General features: G+C 37.4%; 1 protein-coding gene across 8 annotated transcripts in view; it reads left to right on the top strand.

The window, feature by feature from the left end:
• AFG2A (AFG2 AAA ATPase homolog A) overlaps positions 1 to 21681 on the top strand; it is a 332309-nt gene that overhangs the window by 215 nt on the left and 310413 nt on the right. For 6 of the 8 annotated variants that reach the window (XM_070770143.1, XM_070770146.1, XM_070770144.1 and 3 more), the window contains exons 2-9: positions 6190 to 6311; positions 7425 to 7582; positions 11178 to 11236; positions 11867 to 12508; positions 13611 to 13740; positions 13999 to 14055; positions 14832 to 14955; positions 17475 to 17730. In XM_070770143.1, coding sequence (XP_070626244.1) covers positions 6190 to 6311; positions 7425 to 7582; positions 11178 to 11236; positions 11867 to 12508; positions 13611 to 13740; positions 13999 to 14055; positions 14832 to 14955; positions 17475 to 17730 — 1548 coding nt within the window. Of the gene's footprint in view, positions 1 to 8; positions 171 to 210; positions 394 to 6189; positions 6312 to 7424; positions 7583 to 11177; positions 11237 to 11866; positions 12509 to 13610; positions 13741 to 13998; positions 14056 to 14831; positions 14956 to 17474; positions 17731 to 21681 lie in introns of those variants that run through there. The other 2 variants (XM_070770147.1, XM_070770148.1) reach the window with 2 other exon arrangements.

The following is a 21681-nucleotide window of genomic DNA, read 5'->3' as shown; positions in this document are numbered from 1 at the left end:
GAGTTCTGAGTGGGAGACCCGAGGCCGAGGGGGCGCCGTCTGAGAGGACCGAAAACCTAACGATTCTGCCTTGAGGTGTAGAGGTTTTTAAAAATTGAGCGAGGCAGAAGTGTGAGAGCGCAAAGAAGTCTGTAAAATAACCGAAGTCGCCCCTGCACTGGAGAAGTTAGGTAGAAATAACTTATCAGTGCCTAAGTCAAGCTTTTTTGTAAATTGCCTTGAATTTCTAGTAAGTTGCACTTGAAGCAGCTTTGCGTTAAGATTAACGGCATCTCTAACTGCAAAATCGTTCGTATCTAGCGAGGATAGTATACGAAAGCTCTGAAATCTATTTCTGTAACAGTGCGGATTCGTCCTTTCTAAGAGACGTTCATGTGCCTTTAAAACCGAAAGGTATCTTTTTTCTTATCACACAGGTTCTGGTATTTAACAAATAGGTGTTAATTGCGCGCGGTTGTTAGCAGTAGGTTGGGTATTTCAGGTATATATCTCATTTACTCTTCTCAGAGCTTTGGGAGATGAGTACTGTATTATTACGGTCATTTTACAGAGAAAAATTAACGCGATTCGCTTCGCCCCCAGGTTACACAGGTACTAACTAAATGGCAGAGACTTTTTAGAGTCCACATGTATTTGACTCTAAAGCCATTGAGCTACATCCCAACAACCTTGACTTGGAAGAACGGATTTAGTTGGTATAGCTTTTAGCAGGCTTGACCTCGTGGCAAAAATTTATGTCTGTTGCAGACCCTAAAGACAGTCTTTCAGTTGACGTAGTGTTTTCAGTCTCTCTTGGGATCAGAGGACAACTTGCTCAGTCCTGCATATTCAGTCCTTTTTTCGACTGGATTTTTCCCATTGGCATTTAAACCTGCTGATACTTTCTTTCATCTTAAAAGCTCCACACCCTCCATTCCAAGACTTATTAAATGGAGCCATCTCTGCCTCCTCAGCTCTTACTTATTCCTTGAGAGTGAAAGTGAAGTCGCTCAGTCGAGTCCGACTCTGGGCGACCCCAATGACTGTAGCCCTACCAGGCTCCTCTGTGCATGGGATTTTCCAGGCAATAGTACTGGAGTGCATTGCCATTTCCTTCTCCAGGGAATCTTCCCGACCCAGGGATCGGACCTGGGTCTCCCACATTGTAGACAGACGCTTTACCATCTGAGCCACCAGGGTAGTCATATTTATTTATTCCTTAGGCCATTCCTATTTGACATCCATCCCAGTATTCCATGGAAACTGCCTGCTCCCTGATCTCTGATTATCCCCAGGTTGGAAATCCAGTGGATGGTTTTCATTGCTTATTTACCTCAGCAGCTTTTGGTATTGCCAGCCGTTTCTGTTTTCTTGAAATACTTTGGTTTTTTTGACTTAAATGTCATCAAACTCTCCTAGTTTTTCTCCCTCTTTTGGTTGGCACTTCATCAGTTTCCTTTTCAGGTTGCTTTCTTCCGCCTGATGTAGAAGTTCCTTTATTCTTAGCCCTAAACTCTCTTTCTCTCTATAAAATTTTTTTTTCTTTGGCAAGTTCATCCAGTGCCCAGAGTTTTCCATTTACACTCTTGTTATTTTTAGATTTATATTTGTAATTTGTTTCTGAGTCTTGATTCAGTGGTCTTGTAGACCAGTGCTTCTCACACTCTGTAGGGAAAGTTTAAAAATTCCCGACATGTCACAGATCAGCACTTTTGTAAAATACGATAAAAGTAAATTACTGGAAAAATAAGTTAAAAAAATAATTTTTATTAGATTCAACAGATGTAAAATTACTCTGTCAAATTACAATAAAAAGTACTTAGTGCATATCCTTATTTTCTGAGGTAAGTACCTCTCATGAACAAAGAGTTCGTGGACCACGATCTTTTTTTTTAACTGAAATATAGTTGATTAACAATATTATATTAGTTTCAGATGTAAGTCATATCACTTTTAAATACATTGGGAAACGATCACCGTGATGAAGTCTAGAAACCATCTGTCACTATCCAAAGTTGTTATAGTATTATTGACAATATTCCTTATGCTGTGCGTTAATTCTCTGTAACTTATTTATTCAATACTTTATAACTGGAAATTTGTACTTCTTATTCCCCTTCTTTTGCTCAGCCACCCCCACCTTTCTCCCATTTCAGAAACACATTTCTTTGTGAATTGGTTTCTGTTTATATTTTTGTTTTTTAGATTCCACATGTAAGTGAAATCATATGATACTGGTCTCTGACTTATTTTACTTGGCATAATATCCTTTAGATCCATCCATGTTGTTGCAAATGGCAAGATTTCATTCTTTTTTTAAATTGTTGAGTAATATTTCAATATGTATAAATGTTCTTTATGTATTTTGAATGTTAATTCCATATCAAGTTATCATTTGCAGATATCTTATTTCATTCAATAGGCAGTCTTTTTGTTTTGTTTGATGGTTTCCTTCATTGTGCAAAAGCTTTTTAGTTAGATATAATCTAATTTATTTTTGCTTTTGTTGCCTTTGCCTCAGGAGAAAGATCCAAAAAATATTGCTAAGACTAACTTCAAGGAATTTACTGCATTTGTTTTTTTCTAGGAGTTTTATAGTTTTGGGTCTTACATTTAAGTCTTTAATCCATCTTGAATTTATTTTTGTAAGAAAGTGATTCAGTTATTTCTTTTGCGTGTAGCTGTCCAGTTTTCCCAACACCAACGATTGAAGAGTTTGTCTTTTCCGCATTATATATTCTTGCCTCCTTTGTCACTGACTACTTATCTGTATATGTGTGGGTTCATTTCTGGGCTTTATATTCTGGTCCACTGACCTATGTGTCCATTTTTGTACCACTACCATACTGTTTTGATTACTATAATTTGAAATCAGAGAGTGTTCTACCTCCAGTTTTGTTCTTTCTCAAGATTGCATTGGCTATTCTAGTTCCATTCGAATTTACAATTATTAGTTCTACTTCTGTGAAAAATGCCACTGGTATTTTGATAGAGATTACATTGAATCTGTAGATTGCTTTGGGTAGTATAGACATTTTAACAGTATTAATTCTTCCCCAGTTCATGAGCACAGTGTATCTTTCCATTTATTTGTGTCTTCAATTTCTTTCATCAGAATCTTACAGTTTTCAGAGTAAGAAGTCTTTCACCTCCTTGGTTAAATTTATTCCTAGGTATTTTATTATATTTGATGCAGTGATAAATGGGATTCCTTTTTTTTTTTTTTTTTTAATTCATGATCCCCACTTTGAATATAGCACTGTGCTATACCTCTTCTTTTGAATTTTTCAAAGATACTTCAGGACTGACCTTGTGAACTGGTACTTCTCCAACAAAATAAATGAGCTCTGTTCAGTCTTTTTCACTGTAAAATTCAGAAATCTCAGATTCACCCTTGACACCTCTCTCTTAAATCTCACATTATCCAGTCCACCATCAAGTCCAGTTTACTAGCTAAAATTTTTCCCATGTTACACTTCTGCATTCCTTTCCCACTGCTTCAATGTTAATCTCGGACACCATCCTCTCTCACCTGAACTACTACACTGATTGCTCCTTTCTAATTCCTTTTCCACTCTGCAGACAGAATGATCTTTTAAATAAAATAAAATCTTAAAATAAAAATCCTGTCACGACTCTGCTTTTCTCTACTAACTGGCCTCCAATTACTGTCCGATTGAAGACCAGGAACTTGATACAGCCCACTGCCCTAGGTGGTCTTGACCTTCCTTACGTGGCTTTCTGTTGTCTCCCACCACTCTGTCTACACTTTCCCCTCAGAGGCACAGTGCTGTCTTCTGTCAAGGATCTCTGTACATGCTGTTCTCTTTAGTCAGAATTGTCTTTTATTTCTTCCCCTCTTCATTTAATTAATTTTACTCTTCCTTCAGACGGATGTAAACATTATTCCTGGAAAAAAAACATTCTTTGATTCTTCTGAGTTAGGTCTGATCCCACATTATAGGCTCTCTTAGCCCTCTTAGTTGGTATTTCATTACATTAATCTTAGTTTATAATTATACAGTTATTTAGTGATTGTTAATAGTTCATATTCGGTTAAGTTATATGTTCCATGACAAAGACTGTGTCTGCTTTTGTCCACCTTGTATCTCCAGTGCCTAGTGTAGTATTTGCCTTAGAGTGGGCACGTGCTGTTTGCTGAATGAACAAATAAAGGGTAGATGGTTGTTTGAAATTACCTTTACTATCTCATTAGTTAATCTGCCCCATAAGGTGCTCAATAAATTAGTAGGGAAGTGGATGTGTGGATGTAGAGATAGAAAGAATTGGAGGAATGAGGACTGTTGAAGGGAATTGTGCAGTTAACAGTAGGTAAGCAGAGAATACGATGGAAATGTATTAGGAAATAAGGCCAGTGGATGGGAATTTGAATGCATTGGTGGTGGGGAGAAATGGAGGTATTTGAGAAGTGTGTGATGTATCATATCTTGGTTCAGGGTAGGACGGAGGGAAGAGAGAAAGAAAACTTAAAATCTTGTCAGGGACTGAGTACCTCTGCAAGGTAATTATCAAGAGGGAAGGGTAATTCATTGAAGTTTCCTTCGTAACGAGAGAATTGGCAGAAACTGAACATTACAAGGTTATCAAACAGGATGCTTTGCTGTTACTGTTGTGTAAACTGTGTAAGAGACCTGGTGCTCATAGGAAAGTTGAATTTCTTTTCAGTCTCTCATTATAAAAAATGGTTATTTTATGATCACTCTTGTTAATCTTAGCCCTGGAAGATGCTTTGTTTTTCTATATTTGTTCATCTGATGACAGAGGGAAAATAAAAGTGTTGGGAAGTTACTTTGCAGTGGCAAAAAAATGATGTAAATCAAACCTCATGGTGTTGCTTTTGTTGACTTAGTTTCTTTTTAATTACAAAAGATCTGTCTTTCTGATTATGGAGGAACACGAATACTAGTCAGAGCTCTCTGATTATGATATATGTGACTATAATAAGTTTTATAATAAAGTTTGTGACAGGCATCATAAGTGCTAGCATGGATTTTGTGCTGAAAAGAAAAACACTGTATACTTATCTCTGAGGAGGCAATGGCACCCCACTCCAGTACTCTTGCCTGGAAAATCCCATGGATGGAGGAGCCTGGTAGGCTGCAGTCCATGGGGTCACTAAGAGTCGGATAGGACTGAGTGACTTCACTTTCACTTTTCACTTTCATGCATTGGAGAAGGAAATGGCAACCCACTCCAGTGTTCTTGCCTGGAGAATCCCAGGGACGGGGGAGCCTGGTGGGCTGCCGTTTGTGGGGTCGCACAGAGTCGGACACGACTGAAGTGACTTAGCAGCAGTAGCAGTATACTTATCTACTGGATCCTTTCTTATCATGGATATTTATTATGCAGGCAAACTCTGTATTTGATGAACTTCTAGGCAGTGGAGTTTACAAAGATGAGTATGACCCAGTTCCTGCCCCCAAAGCAGTATATAGTTTAAAGGAAAGTCGAATTGTAAAATGAATGTTATGATGATAAGTGCTAGTATCAGACAATATAAGGTTCTGGGAGATGAGAGGAGGGGCAGCTAACTAGATGTGCAGCCTGAGGGAGTGGGTGGGCAGAGCTGGAGATGTTAGCACATCATTTACAGAGATTTTGTAATTGGACTGAATTGCAGGCCCTTCTCTGGCCAAAAGTTGAAAGCACTAATGGTCATTTGAGCCAGTGTGTCTTCGCCTAAGGAACAAGACCTGTGTTATGGTTATCCATGTGTTCTTGGGAATAGAAAGGAAAATGTCTGATTGCTGTCCTGTGCATCAGAAGTGGAAACATAACTTTATCTTCTGGAGCCAGATTATGTGCCATTTCCCCAGTTCAAGCCTTTTAGTACTAGTAGCCAAGTCAACTTAGAATTTGTAATAGAAGTTCAGAACGCAAGTATGAAAAGCCCTATTGCAAGTATGTTCAGTTAGTAATGAAATTAGAGATTTTTAAAAAAATAATGAAAACTAATAGCTACCTGTAAAATATCCTTTTTTAGTTAGCATTCATATTGTCAGTGGAACCTCACCAAGGCTTGGTTTTAAGTCTGCTAAAATAAAGAGGGTTCGAAAAATAGTTTCTCCAGGGTATGGTAAGTGCATTCATGTAGTAATGTAGATTAAGGATTTTTATTTAGTCCAAAAGAAATCTTGCTTTAACTTCAGTTACAGAATACTGTGAAAATAATTTTCTTCTTCTTGGTAGATGACAAAGTTCCTAAAGCATTCCAGAATTCTCTTGTTCAACTTGGACTCAATACCATGAAGTCTGCAAATATTTGTATCGGTCGACCAGTGTTGCTTACCAGTTTGGATGGAAAGCAGGAGGTAAGAGTCCTTTTCATGTCCTTACTTTAGAATTATTTGAGATGTTTTTGATTTTCAACACAAGCACTGATAATTGAAAAGCTATATCTTACAAGACCCTCACATCTGTATAAACTTCTCCTTTCTATAATACCGTGGGAGTTGTAGCTCTTAAGTGTCATGATGTGGAGAAGCCTTTCCCCCAGAGGTGGTGATACACTAACAGCCCTATATTTTTCTGTGAGTTGTATTTCCTCACAGAAATGTTATTTTGGGTCATTTGTTTCATATGTAAATATTTGATTACCCTCTGTTTGTCCTTGCAGCCATTCATCATACCTGAGACTCTTAAGTCCAGGATCTTCCTTGAATCATTTTTGGCAGCTTGGCTTTCTTCCTCTGCCTCTGCCATGTCTTCTGCTACTGCTTCATCAGTCAGTGTTCTCTCAACCAGTGGGGTCCTCTGGAAATATTTTGTAATCTCATATCTGCTGATGGCATGTCTCTCATTCCTTTTGTTGTCCTGGGCTTATACTGTAAAGAATCCTTTACTGTGTTTTGTGGAAGAGAAGACTATAAATGCATAAGCTCAGCCCACTAATCTGGAGCTAGAAACCTTCTCCCTAGAACATAAGTCTGATGAGATCCAGGTTCCCATGGAGCTCTTGTGCTGGTCCTCCCTGTTTCCTAGATGTAGTTTATGCTCCAGACTGAATTACCTTACAGTTAGCTTGCCTTCAGTATTTTTTCTTATCTTCTTCTTATCACCTGTTAACATCTTATCTCTTCCTAAAACCAACTCTCAGTTCTTCCACCATTTTCCCTGTGGGATTACCCCTAATCCACCAAAAAAAGGTGTAATATTTATCAGTTCAGTTCAGTCGTAGAGTCGTGTCTGACTCTCTGTGACCCAGTGAACTGCAGGATGCCAGGCTTCCCTGTCCTCACCAACTCCCAGAGCTTGCTGAAACTCAATAGTTTTTTGTAGTTTGTATCTCATAGTATCTCCTGTGGGGCAAAGACTGTGTTTTGCAGAGCCATGTACTTGACTGTGCTTAGTTTTCTTTCTTGTAAATTAATGATATTCTACAAATACGTATTTTCTTATTTTTCTGTTTCCTCTGTTCTGGGCAGGTCTATACAGCCTGGCCTGTGGCAGGATTTCCTGGAGGCAAGGTTGGCCTGAGTGAAGTGGCACAGAAGAACGTGGGTGTGAGGGTTGGTGATGCCATCCATGTCCAGCCTGTTTTGGGTGCTGTGCTGCAGGCTGAGGAACTGGACGTGGCTCTCAGGTTTGTCTCTTATTGGTGGTGATTGTCTGGATTAGTGCTGCCCAGTAGAAATATGACGAGTCAAATGTGAACCACACGTGTAATTTTGCATTTTCTAGTAGCCACATTTAAAAAGTGAAGAGAAAGTAATTGTATATTTTATTTAATCAATATATAAAATTTTATTTGAACTTATACTAAGTAAAAAAAAATTATTAACAAGATTTTTCATTCTGCTTTTCAAACTGAGCCTTCAAAATCCACTGTGTTATGTTACCTTTGTAGCACATCTCAGTTTGGGCTAGCCGCGTTCTTGGCACTTGATAGCCAGAAGTGTTGAGTGGCTAGTGACCTACTGTATCAGACAGCACAGACTAGATGGGTGTTATGTCATTTATGGACTACAGGCTCTCTAATTACCTGTGATTACAGTGTGCTCTGACATTTTAGGTAAGAGGAATTATTATTGGTGGATATTTAATGGTGATTTTCTCTCATGGTTTGTGGTGTAATCAGGGCTTCCTGTCTTACAATTGTAAAGACAGTAGTAGATTACTTTGAGTAGGCAAGAAACAAGTTTTAATTAAGACTGCTCAAGCAAAATATGTGATTGTGTATTTTAACTCATTGGTTATTCAAACCAATAAAATAGTTATATCTATCATATTTTTAAGTAGTCCCCTATGAAAGACTATCGACGTGGTTAAAGTATATCACCCACCGTCTTGAACGTTCTGTATCTATTAGGGTTTTTACTCAGTTTGCATATACAAGTCTTACCAAAATTTGTTTAAAAAAAAGTCTTTTAATACTTTAATAGCATGTTTATAAAATTTTGGAGGATTTTATATTATGTTCTGGAATCACAAAACATTTTTCAATCATTAGCTTGATTTTGAAATGTTTTCTTCACTTTTGCTACTTTTGTAGATCCCAAGCTTAAGCTTTGGCCTATTTTTCTTTTTAAAAACAGGAAAATATCTTCAGTGCATTTTATAACATTTGGTGAGCAACAAAGTAAAAGGCAGAAAGGAAACGAGAACACAACATATGTTGAGCACCAATCATGTGCTAGGACACAAGTGCATACACTTTTCCCATTTTTCTTCCCTCATTTAATCCTCTAAATATCCTGCAAGGTATCCATGTTTATCCATTTTTACAGGTGAGAGAATGGGCTCAGTGAGAAGTAACTTGCTCATTATTTTATGGTAATTTTTTAATTAACTCAGGTTAAATGGGATTAATCTCTAGACTGTTCTAAAACAGTCCTTTGCTGCTGCTGCTAAGTCACTTCAGTCGTGTCCAACTCTGTGCGACCCCATAGACAGCAGCCCACCAGGCCCCACTGTCCCTGGGATTCTCCAGGCAAGAACACCGGAGTGGGTTGCCATTTCCTCCTCCAGTGCATGAAAGTCAAAAGTGAAAGTGAAGTTGCTCAGTCGTGTCCGACTCTTCACGACCCAATGGACTGCAGCCTACCAGGCTCCTCCGTCCATGGGATTTTCCAGGCAAGAGTACTGGAGTGGGGTGCCATTGCCTTCTCCAAAACAGTCCTTTAGTCAGTTATCAGTTGACTGGATATTCAGTTACAAGTGTGACCTCTTGAGGGCGCAGCAGTCTTAGGTGATAACAGGTACCTATTATAGAGGGACTTTATATGTATTAAATGGAAGCTTTTTTTTTTTTTAAAGAATCTTGTGTTTTAAATGTGGCAGCAGAACTCAAACAAGAAACTTAATTTTAGTAAGAAAAATTAGTAATTTTTGTCTGCTGCTTAAATCCTTCAGGTGTTATCTGAAAAATTTTATTACTAGTGTTAGAGCTCCTTCTAGTGGAAATGATTTTATCTGCACATTCTTTTTTTTAAAAGCAAAACTTTATTTTTACATATTTTACATATTTGCAAATATTTTCTATTCAAAGTTTAATAAGTAAAAACAGTCTAAGTAGTTTCAGAGTTCTATAAACAAATAAATTTAAGTATTTAAGGAAATACATACAGTTTCCTCTTTATACACACATTTGATTCATGAAATTTTCTCCTTGTTTTTCTTTTTTATTTGAATAAATAAAAAAATCAAATCATCATTTGCAGTAGTTATGTTACATGAAGTTGCCACAAATACTGAACCATTGCTTGGCGGGGGGTGAGTGTGTGTGTGTGTGTGTGTGTAACATGTTTAAATATATGAAAATGTATATGTTTGTTTAACATATATAAATATATGAAAATATATATCTTACATAGATTATAATTTATAACTTATAACTCCCTGAACAACCCATTCTTGTAGATTGTATTTTCTTTACTTTAGAAAAGATAAGTGGCTAAGAAGCATTAAGTGACTTGCCTGAGGTCACCCCATTAAGAGGTGCCAGAGTTAGGATTCAAACCCCCCTCTACCTGGTCCTGGAGCTGCAGCTTTTTGCTGTATATTGTACTGCTCCCTTCCCTCCCCAGCTTCTGTCCTCTGGTCACCTCTGAATGAGAGTTGAAATAGAGGCTTTTTTTTAACCTCAGCTGGGAAAGTGTTGGGTAACTCACATTTTTGTCTGTTCTGTTCTCTTTCACAAATGTCTGGGAAAGCCCCGCTAGTATTGCTTTTGGGGTTACAAACATATTTTAGCAAGTAGATGAATTTGCACATGGAATCCTCAAATAAGTTTGTATCAGTTTTCCCTGATAATGTGATTGAGATCATGGCTTAGATTTGAACTACATGGGCCTGCTAATATACCTATTCCTGAGCTAAAACATTCTCCCTCTGTGATCTCTGTCAGAATTCAGCAGCCATAGGCTGCTTCTCCTGATACTGACTGCTTACACATGGAGGTGGAAAAATGCATGTTCTGAGAACTCTCCAAGGATGTGTTTCTTTACAAGTGTAATGATTTTTAGTCATACTTCTGTAATCAAACAAGCAGTCTTCCTGGAAAACACAGTAATTGGTCAGAAGAAGGTGTTTTCATCTTTTTAGGCATGCCCTTTCTCTTGAATAAACTTCCATTGTACCATTACCTTGCTTTCTTCTTACCTCTTCAGATAATATACTCTATAGGATTTAAATTTCCTTAAAGGTAATTTATAAATGATTCAAAGAGAATAAAGTAAGCTATTAATAAAAGCCTTTATCCAAGCTGGGCAAGTTCAGAAAGGGAAATGATTGAGGCCAGTGGTTTTTTAAAAATGTTTTTGGCTGTGATACACAATGAAAAACACATTTTTCATTTTAATTTATTGTACATATACTACATCCAGAGATGTAGTGCATAAATGTACACCACATGTACAAACATGTATGTGTGTGCTCAGTCGCTTGTACATATATGCACCTGAGTATATGGGGGGGGGGGGTGTGTGTATAAGTGATACGTAAGATAGTAAAAAAACATTGATTTAGGCTTCTAGGAAACTAAATTACAAATGATTTCATGGCTGTAAGATGTATCTGAAAAGTATAAATCATTCTAAAATTGTATAAATTTTTTCTAGGTTGTAAACTAATGATTTTCTTGATTAGGTCTGCGTTATCACTGTGTACATGGCATTTTATATTACATTTTAGTTTCTGGTATACTTAATGCTGATTTTTATTTCTCCCACCCTTCACAGTGACAAAAATGCAGATATTAATGAAGAACAACTGGCTGGTTGTATTTTGAGAAAACTAGGTGAGATGTATTTTTAATAGTTTTCTAAATTTTGAAAAGCAAGGCAGCAGCAAATAAACTAATGTGTCTTCTAGGTCTTGTGTGCATAATACTTTTCTTTGAAATAGGGTAGAGAATATTCTTTCCAATGAATTAATGTCCCTTTGAGATAGGGATGCAGTCTCTCTCTCCTTCCCCCCACCCACCCCTCAGCAGCATTAACTTCAGCTGCTGTGTAATTGACTGATAGTTGAGCTGTGGAGAGAACATATGACTTAACCTGTGAACAGTTGGTGGTAGAACTGAAACTTTTAACCCTTGAGCTCTGTTCTTTGCAGTGAGGAATGTTGGAGTGTTAGTTTAGGTGTGCCATCTTAGGTTGGTTCATTGCTGAACATGGAATGCCTGGCCATATGGGGATATAGTTGATAGAATCATACATGTATTGAGTGTAGAGGATCTCAGAGAATCATCTTTTCCTTCAGTCTCCAAATAGTGCTGTAATCTTAGGGGAGGAATTTTAGGTCCTCTGTTTTTCATCTTTGATTTAGTCTTTTCAGGCATAATTATGTTAATAGATTAAATTGCTATTCAAACTTTAAATGAATGGAAAATTGTGCTGACATATATATCTAATAAATTGTTTTCCAGATGGCAAGGTGGTTTTACCAGGCAACTTTCTGTATTGTACATTTTATGGACGACCGTGCAAGCTGCAGGTGTTGCGAGTGAAAGGGGCAGATGGCACAATGTTGAGAAGGGCTCAGAATGACTCTGACACTGCTGCCCAGGGAATGGCCTCTGAGCTGTCCAGCAGAGATCCCAGCACCCTGGATATATCCTTACAGCTAAGCCAGTTAGATCTGGAAGTGCCCCGACGGCCGGCATCAAGTAGCACTCCTTACAAACCAGATGACAGAATGATGAATAAAGCTGGTGGCATTTCGTCAGATGGTACACAGAGTCCTGGGACTGGCAGTGGACGTGGACTAGAGGAAGTCACAGGGCTCGAGTGTAGTTTTGAGTCTGCCAGGGAAGGAAGTGAGCAACCTGTCAATGAAGAGAGATTGCTAAAGTCACCCAGCGTGGGAGCACAGAGCAACACCGATACCTTTTATTTTATTTCTTCAAAAACAAGAGTCAGTTTTACAAAGAACCGTACAAATTCAAAAGACCAAGCCAATCAATTAAAAGTAACTTATGACATGATAGGTGGCTTAAATAGTCAGCTGAAAGAAATTAGAGAAATTATTGAATTACCTCTCAAACAGCCTGAGCTTTTCAAGAGTTATGGTATGATTTTTTTCAGTGTATTATACCCAGAAATGTTAAACTAGAAAGCAGTTGGCTCATTGCACTTACCTAATAACTGTTCACCTTCTCTTCCTGTTTTTTTTTCCTGATTGGGAGGTGTGGTAGGAGTTGCGAGTTGTTTCGGGAAATGCCTTTTAATTGAGCCTTTTTCTGTGCTCCGGATCTAATGCCTAATGCTCTGATGTGGAGCTGATGTAATAATCATAGAAATAAAGTGCATGATAAATGTAAAACACTTGAATCATCCCTAAACCATCCCAGTCTTCCTACCACTGCACCCCTGGTCAGTGGAGAAATTATTTTCCACAAAACTAGTCCCTGGTTCCAAAAAAGATTGGGGACTGCTGCTTTAGGGTATAATGTGAGTCAGTCATAGTCTTGTCTGTTTTAACTGCATACTTCCACAGTTGTTTGTATTGGATCTGGAATAAGTACCATGCTAGATTAACTGTAATGACTAAAAAAATAAACCAAACATTAAATAGTTTGGGTTTCTTTGTTAGGCAGTGTAGCTGAATGCAGATCTCTTTGTATTGAAACAAGTGCAGGGAGTGACTTGACTTTTAGAAAACTCAGGGCTTCTGAAAGATAATTGCCCAGATCCTCTGCATATATGTGGTGCATACCATGTCTTACTCCACTTTTTTGCTTTTTCCTTTTTTGTGAATCTTTATATGTATCAAATGAACCCTTGAATTGACATTTTGCTGGTAATGCTTATATTCTCTGAGATGACTAGTTGGATGAAAACTGGGATTGGTGGCTTCTTTTGGATGTCCTTGTTTGGGTTTTGTTTTCTGGTCATTGGACAATGCTGTGTGGATTGGGGCATGACGATCGTGTGGGTATCCAACCAGTTTTTTACTAACCAGCCTGGCCTGGCTCGGTCTACACAGAGAGAAAAAGTCGGAGATGAGTGTTTAGGCTAGTTGGTGTGTCGGGGGTGGGGTGGGGGGAAGTTCTGACTCTTACTTTAGTTTTGGTGCACATAAATTTATTTTATAACTCATGTTTGAAGTCATGTGACAATGCTTACCATAAACCTATTAATGCTGAATCCAGTGTTCTCTACTTCTTCTAGGAATTCCTCCCCCTAGAGGAGTGTTACTCTATGGCCCTCCGGGTACTGGAAAGACAATGATTGCCAGGGCTGTTGCTAATGAAGTTGGTGCCTATGTTTCTGTAATTAATGGCCCTGAAATTATAAGCAAGTAGGTGCATAAATTAAGAGTAAACAATATTATTAGATATACTTCTTAAATGTAGTTTTTAAAAAATGGCTAATCTGTCTGGATGTTTCACACTGAAATGTTAAATTTGCTTTTAATGTGTATAAAATTTAAGTTTAGAAAATAATTTTTTAAAGTAGTTTTAAGTATCCTGAAAATATTTGAAGTCAGATGAACTTTTATAGGCAGAGCTTTAAAAATGATAAGAGTTGGCCCTTAAACGTAATTTATTTCTTACAGATTCTACGGGGAGACGGAAGCAAGATTACGTCAGATATTTGCTGAAGCCACTCTGCGGTATTCTTTATTTTTGGATATTTAGAATTTTTTGGATATAGTCAAGGCTATATTAATGAAAGTAGAGATAGTAGCACTTTATATGAAACATGAAAAAATAGAACAAAAATATAGTTAGCACTGGAAGTAGATTATAAATTTAATGAGGTTCTAATCCAGTTCTATCTAATTTTATTTTAGAAACATCTTTAGAAATATTGTTTTAGATAAATAAGTTACTAAATTACATAATATAATACCAAAAGGTACAAACTTTCAGTTATAAATCATAGAGATGTAATCTATAGCATGGTGACTATAGTTATATAAAGAATACATATAAACTATCTAAAGGAAATTTAAACAAATAAAGAACAAATAATAAAGAGCATTTCTTACTTTCTATCCCTTGAACTTTAAACCACAAGGAATAGCTTCACTGGCCTCAGTTTCTGAATTGATCAAGAGATAGCAATTTAGGGGGCCTTAGTGGGCAAGCTCTATCTGAGCATTCACTCTCATCTCATGAGCTATACAAGTTCTCAGTATTCTGCTTTTTGTTGAGGGCAGATCTACTAGCATGTGATATTGGTGACTTAATAATTGAGGCGAGAATTAATCTAAGATTTTTCAGCTTCATATTCTGTTGCTTTTGTCTTTGATACTAATTAAATTCTAAATTTGATGCATTGTGTTTCAATCAAAAAAACAATGTCAATGTTTTAATTGAAATGCAGCATATCAAATTTGAAAGCTAGATGTGTACTAGAGAATTCATTTTGCTTGTTTACTTTTAGGCACCCATCAATTATTTTTATTGATGAACTGGATGCACTTTGCCCTAAAAGAGAAGGAGCTCAGAATGAAGTGGAAAAAAGAGTTGTAGCTTCACTCTTAACACTGATGGATGGCATTGGTTCAGTAAGTATAGCACCAGTATTGATTTCTTTAGTAGGGGATATTTTCTTAATAGGGAGCAATTGCTCCCTTAATGTAGGAGCAAAAACTATCAAGTATGTCTGAGTTTTTTGGGATCTCTAGGGCTGCAGTCCATGGGGTCGCTAAGAGTCGGACACGACTGAACGACTTCACTTTCACTTTCCACTTTCATGCATTGGAGAAGGAAATGGCAACCAACTCCAGTGTTCTTGCCTGGAGAATCCCAGGGACGGGGGAGCCTGGTGGGCTGCCGTCTATGGGGTCGCACAGAGTCGGACACGACTGAAGTGACGCAGCAGCAGCAGCAGCAGCAGCAGGGTAAAGGAAAAAATATTAGCTCTAAGAATTAGAGGACCAAGACCCATAAAATAATTTTCTCCAGTAATTTCTTAGTAACAGCAAGGACAGTATAACCTGGCAGTGTTTTTCTAGCATATAAAATTATTTACATTGATAAATTTTTTTTTTTAATAAATGGTATTAACCTAAAAACCTGAAGTAAAAATCAGTAAGGAAAATTTAGCAGTTAAACTTAAGGGGAATTTACTAAGAAATTTCATGAGTAAATCTCATATAACTCTTGTAAAAATTAGTTTGGTGGGAGAGCTTTAAGTTTTGCAAGTGAAAGGACAAAGTGAGAATCATGGGAAAGGTACAACATTTAAAAAAAAAGTTTACTCATGTTACCAAATTCTTTGTATATAGTGCATGCAATCTTATATTAATAAGAACTATGTGCTGATTATGAAAGGAAGATCAGTAGAACTAATAGGGAAGAGAAATGAAGAAAAAATTCAGACTCCTGGCAGGCATTTATCAGAATACACTTCTTACACAAGATTGTAAAGAACTCAGTTTTTAGAATCTTAATATATTAGAGCCTAAAGAAATTTTAGAAATCATGGAGTCCCACATCCTTTTGCACATTAAAAAACTAGAGAGTTGGAGCCTCTTGGTTTTACTGCCTATTGATAGAAACTGAACATATGAAAATAACAAACTTTTGGTTATTATTTCTGTTACTTGCTTACCTGTGCTACAATTTCAAGAATAACCTAAGAGAAGGGTTGTTGCTTACGGCAGTCTGGATGACCACCTGGTTCTCAGTCTTAGGGAAGAACCTGGGTGTGATTATAATGTCCCAGGTTTGGACCTCCGCTTACAGAGCTTGGGAGGCTTCCCCAGTGGCTCAGTAGGTAATGAATCTGCCTGCAATGCAAGAGACACAGAAGAAAAATCCTGTGTACAGAGGAGCCTGGCAGGCTGCAGTCCATGAGGTCACAAAGAGTCAGACACAACTGAGCACACAGCACGCACACACTACAGAGCTGGAGGAGTCAGTGTTGTTAGTTTATTGGAGAGTTTATTAGTGGGGCTCTGAGGATAGGTCCATAATAACAATACTCTCAAGAGACCGATACATAAAGTGGGACACCAGTTTGTCCATTTATAAGAAATACAGTTGTTAAGCTGACCAAATGCTTTGTTTATAAACAACACTCTTTTCATCCTTAAAAATACATGTGGAGAGCTATGTTATAATTAGTAGTTTTTTGGTAAGTAGAAATCTGATAGAAGGCTCTGTGTTGGAGGATCTTAATTACTATGTCATTGCTATCTCTTTCTCTGCCACTGGGATAGGCCTGCTGTGAACTGATGTTCTTGCCTTTGGGCAGGACTGGGAGCAAGCATGTGACACTAATGTTTTGGCCTGGAAATGTTTAAGGGCCTATATTTCTGTCTTTTAAAGTCATAATTCGTAGATTCATTGTAGTCCATGCATTTTCTGTTGGCACATCCAGTTTAATTGATTAGGTTTAAGTTTTCTTACTTCAAATTACATTTCAGTTAAACTTGTCTCTGTGAGATTGCACTTAGGTCAGGTCATCTGAATAGAATGTTGGATAATTTCTACGGATGGCATATTGTGATCATATTGTTCCAAGTTTTATCCTCAGGGTAAAAATCCATATGTATTCAAGGGTATCTGATACTTGGGTGTTGGTTATATTGTGTGTGTTTCAGGAATGTGAAGATTTATCAAAACAAAAAAGAAACAGTCCATATGTATGAAGATTTCTTAGACAGCTGTGTAATAGGGCCTTGTTCTGTTTGAAGCACATGTAGATCATAATTTTAATGACTGTGAGTCATAATCTTAATTTCAAGTGGGGGAAAAGAACAACTTAAAACAGTTAAAACTATATGGTATAGAGTATAAATGTTATATAGATTGTTAGTCCTGAGAATTGTGTAGTTAAGATGCCAGAAGTGGGAGAGACATCACTTACAATAGATGGAGAGTTAAGTATTGGAAACTTTCTAAGTGAAGGGGTATTTAGACTGAGCTTTGGGAAATGTGGGATGAATGATGAAATTTGAGAAAAAAGGGATAGGACTTAGCAGCATGAACAGTTAGATCTATCCTTGTCTATATAACAAGTGCATTTTTAAAAAAATTTCACAAGAATATGTAATATATTTTTATTTTATTTTGTTAGGAAGGAAGCGAAGGACAAGTGTTGGTCCTTGGGGCCACAAATCGCCCTCATGCTTTGGATGCTGCACTCCGAAGACCCGGACGGTTTGATAAAGAGATTGAGATTGGAGTTCCAAATGCTCAAGACAGGCTGGATATCCTCCAGAAACTGCTTCGAAGGGTACCGCATTTACTCACAGAAGCTGAACTGCTACAGCTGGCAAATAGTGCTCATGGATATGTTGGAGCAGACTTGAAAGCCTTGTGTAATGAAGCAGGTGAGAGTGATTGCTATAGTGAGTCTGTACTGATGGATTTAATAACTCTGGTTTCTTTACAAGCTGATAATTTATATCTAATTACTTTCCTATTGGAGGCAGCTAATTTTTTTCTAATCATAAAAATATATATGTTTTAAAAAATTCAGGTAATTCAGGAAACTGTAAACAAAACAAAACAAAACACTCTTAATCCTTCTTCCTAAAAATAACCACTGTTACATATCTTTCTTCCTAAGTACACAGATACACACAGACACACACACACATAACTCAATGCATTAATGGCAATATTGATGGTGAAAGTGTTATTGATATTGTTCTATTAGAAAATAGGGAGAAGTGCTTGCTGGAGAATGAAAATTTTTCTTACAGGGCAGCTTTGTATTTGTTGAAGTGCTAAAAAAGTACTTAGTGAAACCTAAGAATTCTATACCTCAAAATAATGTGACAGTGATGTTTCAGTTTGAACATGTATAAAGGCTGTTATTAATCAGTTGACTCTGACTTTAACCACAGCATAACTGTAGTTGCTTTGTAAGCTCTTAAGACCTTTTTTTTCAGGGTAATTTTAGCCATGGAAAATGTAATCAGATCAGAGCAGTTTTTATAGCCTATTAAAGTATTTGATGGGCTTCCCTGGTAGCTCAGACGGTAAAGCGTCTGCCTGCAATGCGGGAGACCTGGGTTCGATTCCTGGGTCAGGAAGATCCCTTGGAGAAGGAAATGGCAATCCACTCCAGCACTCTTGCCTGGAAAATCCTATGGATGGAGGAGCCTTATAGGCTACAGTCCATGGGGTCGCAAAGATCAGGCAGGTAAGACTTTACTGAAAATGTCGAATAATCTTTTGATTTTGTTGTTCTGAGAGTATTTATTTCTAGAAAAGGCATCTTTCCTAGAAAAGATATCTTTCTTCTAAGACTGGGTGTATACCTCATAGCATTTCTAGTTTGCCAGTAATTTTAGGTTCCTTAAATTTATTTTTTCCTCTAGTATGGACATATGTTTCTAAGTCCTTTTATATTTTGGAGGAATCTTTTTTCATTTGTGGCATTCTGTTCCAGTGTGTGACCTATCCAGTATCTTCATAAGGTGCTTTAAATAAAGTTTAACCCTTGTAGGTCATGAAAGAAATTGAATTCTTGAATTGGGAATTTAGTTTTTTGGTTTTTTTTTTTTTACAGTTTTGGTACAGAAATATGGTAACTTTTATTTGCAAAGCTTTGATTCATAGTTAATCAAATTTACTAGGTTCTGGACTCTTTTATTAGTCATTTGATCTTTATAATCTGACGTAGGTGTGCAGGGAAACAGTTTTGAGAAGGAAGAATAGAAAAGATATTTGGAAGAGATAATTTGGATATATTAATTCTTTGTAGAAAAAATAAGTTTTAATTCACTCTTATTTGGTCACTTTCACAATTTCCATTTTAGAGGACACACAGCTAGGGAGGACTATAGGTTATGCAGATGACAAGGTAAATATGAACATTCTGCTGGTACTTTATGGTCTTGGACAGAGTCCCTTTCTGCCTAGTTTCTTGTTCTTCATAGCATTGATGAGTTTGATCATGAAAATGAATTCCCTGCTGATCAAGAAACAGAAATATTAGTGGTTTACTTTGCTTCCTTCATTCCATTAGATGACAATGAAAAGTCTGGATTACTCTTTAAGCATTACTTTGTACTTGCTTATCTAGGCAAGGATTCATTCTTCAGCATCCTTTTTCAACTTTCTAATAGATTTCATGCATTCTAGAAGGTTCTGGGATTCATGCTGTCTAGAGACATACAATCTGATGAAGGAAAAAGATCTGTAAAGAACTATACAGTGAGATAGAGCTTCCCTGATGGCTCAGCGGTAAAGAATCCTCCTGCCAATGCTAGAGACGTGGGTTGAATCCCTGGGTCTAGTAGATCCCCTGGAGAAGGAAATGGCAACCCCACTCCACTATTCTTGCCATGGACAGAGGAGCCTGGTGGGTTGCAGTCCAGGGGGTTGCAGAGTCAGACATGACTTAGTGACTAAACAACAACAACAGTACAGTGAGATACATGCTCAAAACTAGGGAAAAGTGATATGGTAACTCACATACCAGATGTAAATAGGATCATCTACTTTCTAGTCACATACTAGATATAAATAGAAACCCGGCCCCCCGCCCCCCGCCAAGAACTTTAGGAAGATGGCAAGAAAACTTAATTTCTACTGCTGTGTTACATTTAATTGAAAAAGTTGTGAAAGGGTCAGAAGGTAGGGTAGGGAGAGAATGCTTATTTGAAGATATGTACACATAAAAAGGATGTATGTACATGGCATATACAAGCAGTAAATAAATATTAACTGCTGTTAATATGACTTAATGATTTCAAATCATCAGGTATTTAAACTTACCTTCTGTTTCCCTAATCTAGCAATACATCAGATTTTGAGAACATAATTTTAAAAATGATTTAGTCTCAGAGCTAAAGTGTCCAGTAGGGAAAATAATGTGGTTTCTGTATACTGTCTTAAATACTAGCCTGTGTTGTATTACATAATGTTGTTCTCTAATTTTATGTAGAGAATAAAGCTTAAGAACAGTGTCCTAGAAGTTTTGCAAGGGATATTCCTAAAGAGGCAGCAGGGTGGGGAGTTATAGTAGAAAATGGATTTTTAGTAGAAAATACCTTTAAGATCAGACTTGTGGTCTTGGGCAAGTTCTTTACCTTATCTGAACCTTAGTTTTTTTCCATTTGTAAATTAACGGAGTTATGGTAGATGATATCTAAGTACCCTTGTACATATGACATTCCCCAGATATAAGAGAACAAGAAAGAAATGGAAAAAGAGGGAGGGAGGAAAGATAGGAAGGGTAGAATGAACTTAAATAAGTTCGGGTAATAAATGGGTAATAACCTGGAAATACCCAAGTTACACAGTAAACCTGGCCTGACCTCATGAGCTACTTGCATATACCTGGCCTTTCCATGCTTCAATGTCATCTCTTTTATACTTGTTTGCCTGAATTTAACTGTTTCGTCAGGAATTTCTCCTGCACTGTCCTTAGAAATAATGCTACAAAGCAGACTAATACAGATTGTGAAGTCAACTGCCTTTTCTCATTGAAACAGTTTTATAGTTTCTGACTAAGGATTTGAGTAAATTATACATTTGGTTAATAGTATGACTCAGAAGGGAAGATAAAACAACTCAAACTCTGTATGCATTAAAAATAGTAGAATTGTGGTCCAAATGCTATAGAATGGGCATATCTTACTTATCAAGGGCATCCCTAATATGTGCATTGAGCATAGGAAGAAAAAACTTAGCCATATAGTAAATTTGATTATGTATTCTCCTGTGAAGAAGGCTGAGCGCCAAAGAATTGATGCTTTTGAACTGTGGTGTTGGATAAGACTCTTGAGAGTCCCTTGGACTACAAGGAGATCCAACCAGTCCATTCTGAAGGAGATCAGCCCTGGGATTTCTTTGGAAGGAATGATGCTAAAGCTGAAACTCCAGTACTTTGGCCACCTCATGCGAAGAGTTGACTCATTGGCAAAGACTCTGATGCTGGGAGGGATTGGGGGCAGGAGGAGAAGGGGATGACAGAGGATGAGAGGGCTGGATGGCATCACTGACTCGATGGACGTGAGTCTGAGTGAACTCCGGGTGTTGGTGATGGACAGGGAGGCCTGGCATGCTGCGATTCATGGGGTCGCAAAGAGTCGGACACGACTGAGCGACTAATCTGATCTGATCTGATTCTCCTAGTTCTAAGTAAAAAGAATTGGACATTTAATGTTTCCTCCTAAGTAAATGCAAATTTAGAGAAGTTATTAGGGTAAATTGAATGGCTCTTAGTCTTTTTAAATGACTGCCTAGAAAAGTTTGAACTGGTGGCCCTCTCTTTTATTTTACTATAGTGAGTGTCCTTGGACAGGTAGAAGTGGTCACAACTATTA

This window comes from Bos indicus, chromosome 17 (assembly GCF_029378745.1).
Source record: "Bos indicus isolate NIAB-ARS_2022 breed Sahiwal x Tharparkar chromosome 17, NIAB-ARS_B.indTharparkar_mat_pri_1.0, whole genome shotgun sequence".
Lineage (NCBI taxonomy): Eukaryota > Metazoa > Chordata > Mammalia > Artiodactyla > Bovidae > Bos > Bos indicus.
This window is presented reverse-complemented; position numbering and strand designations above follow the sequence as displayed.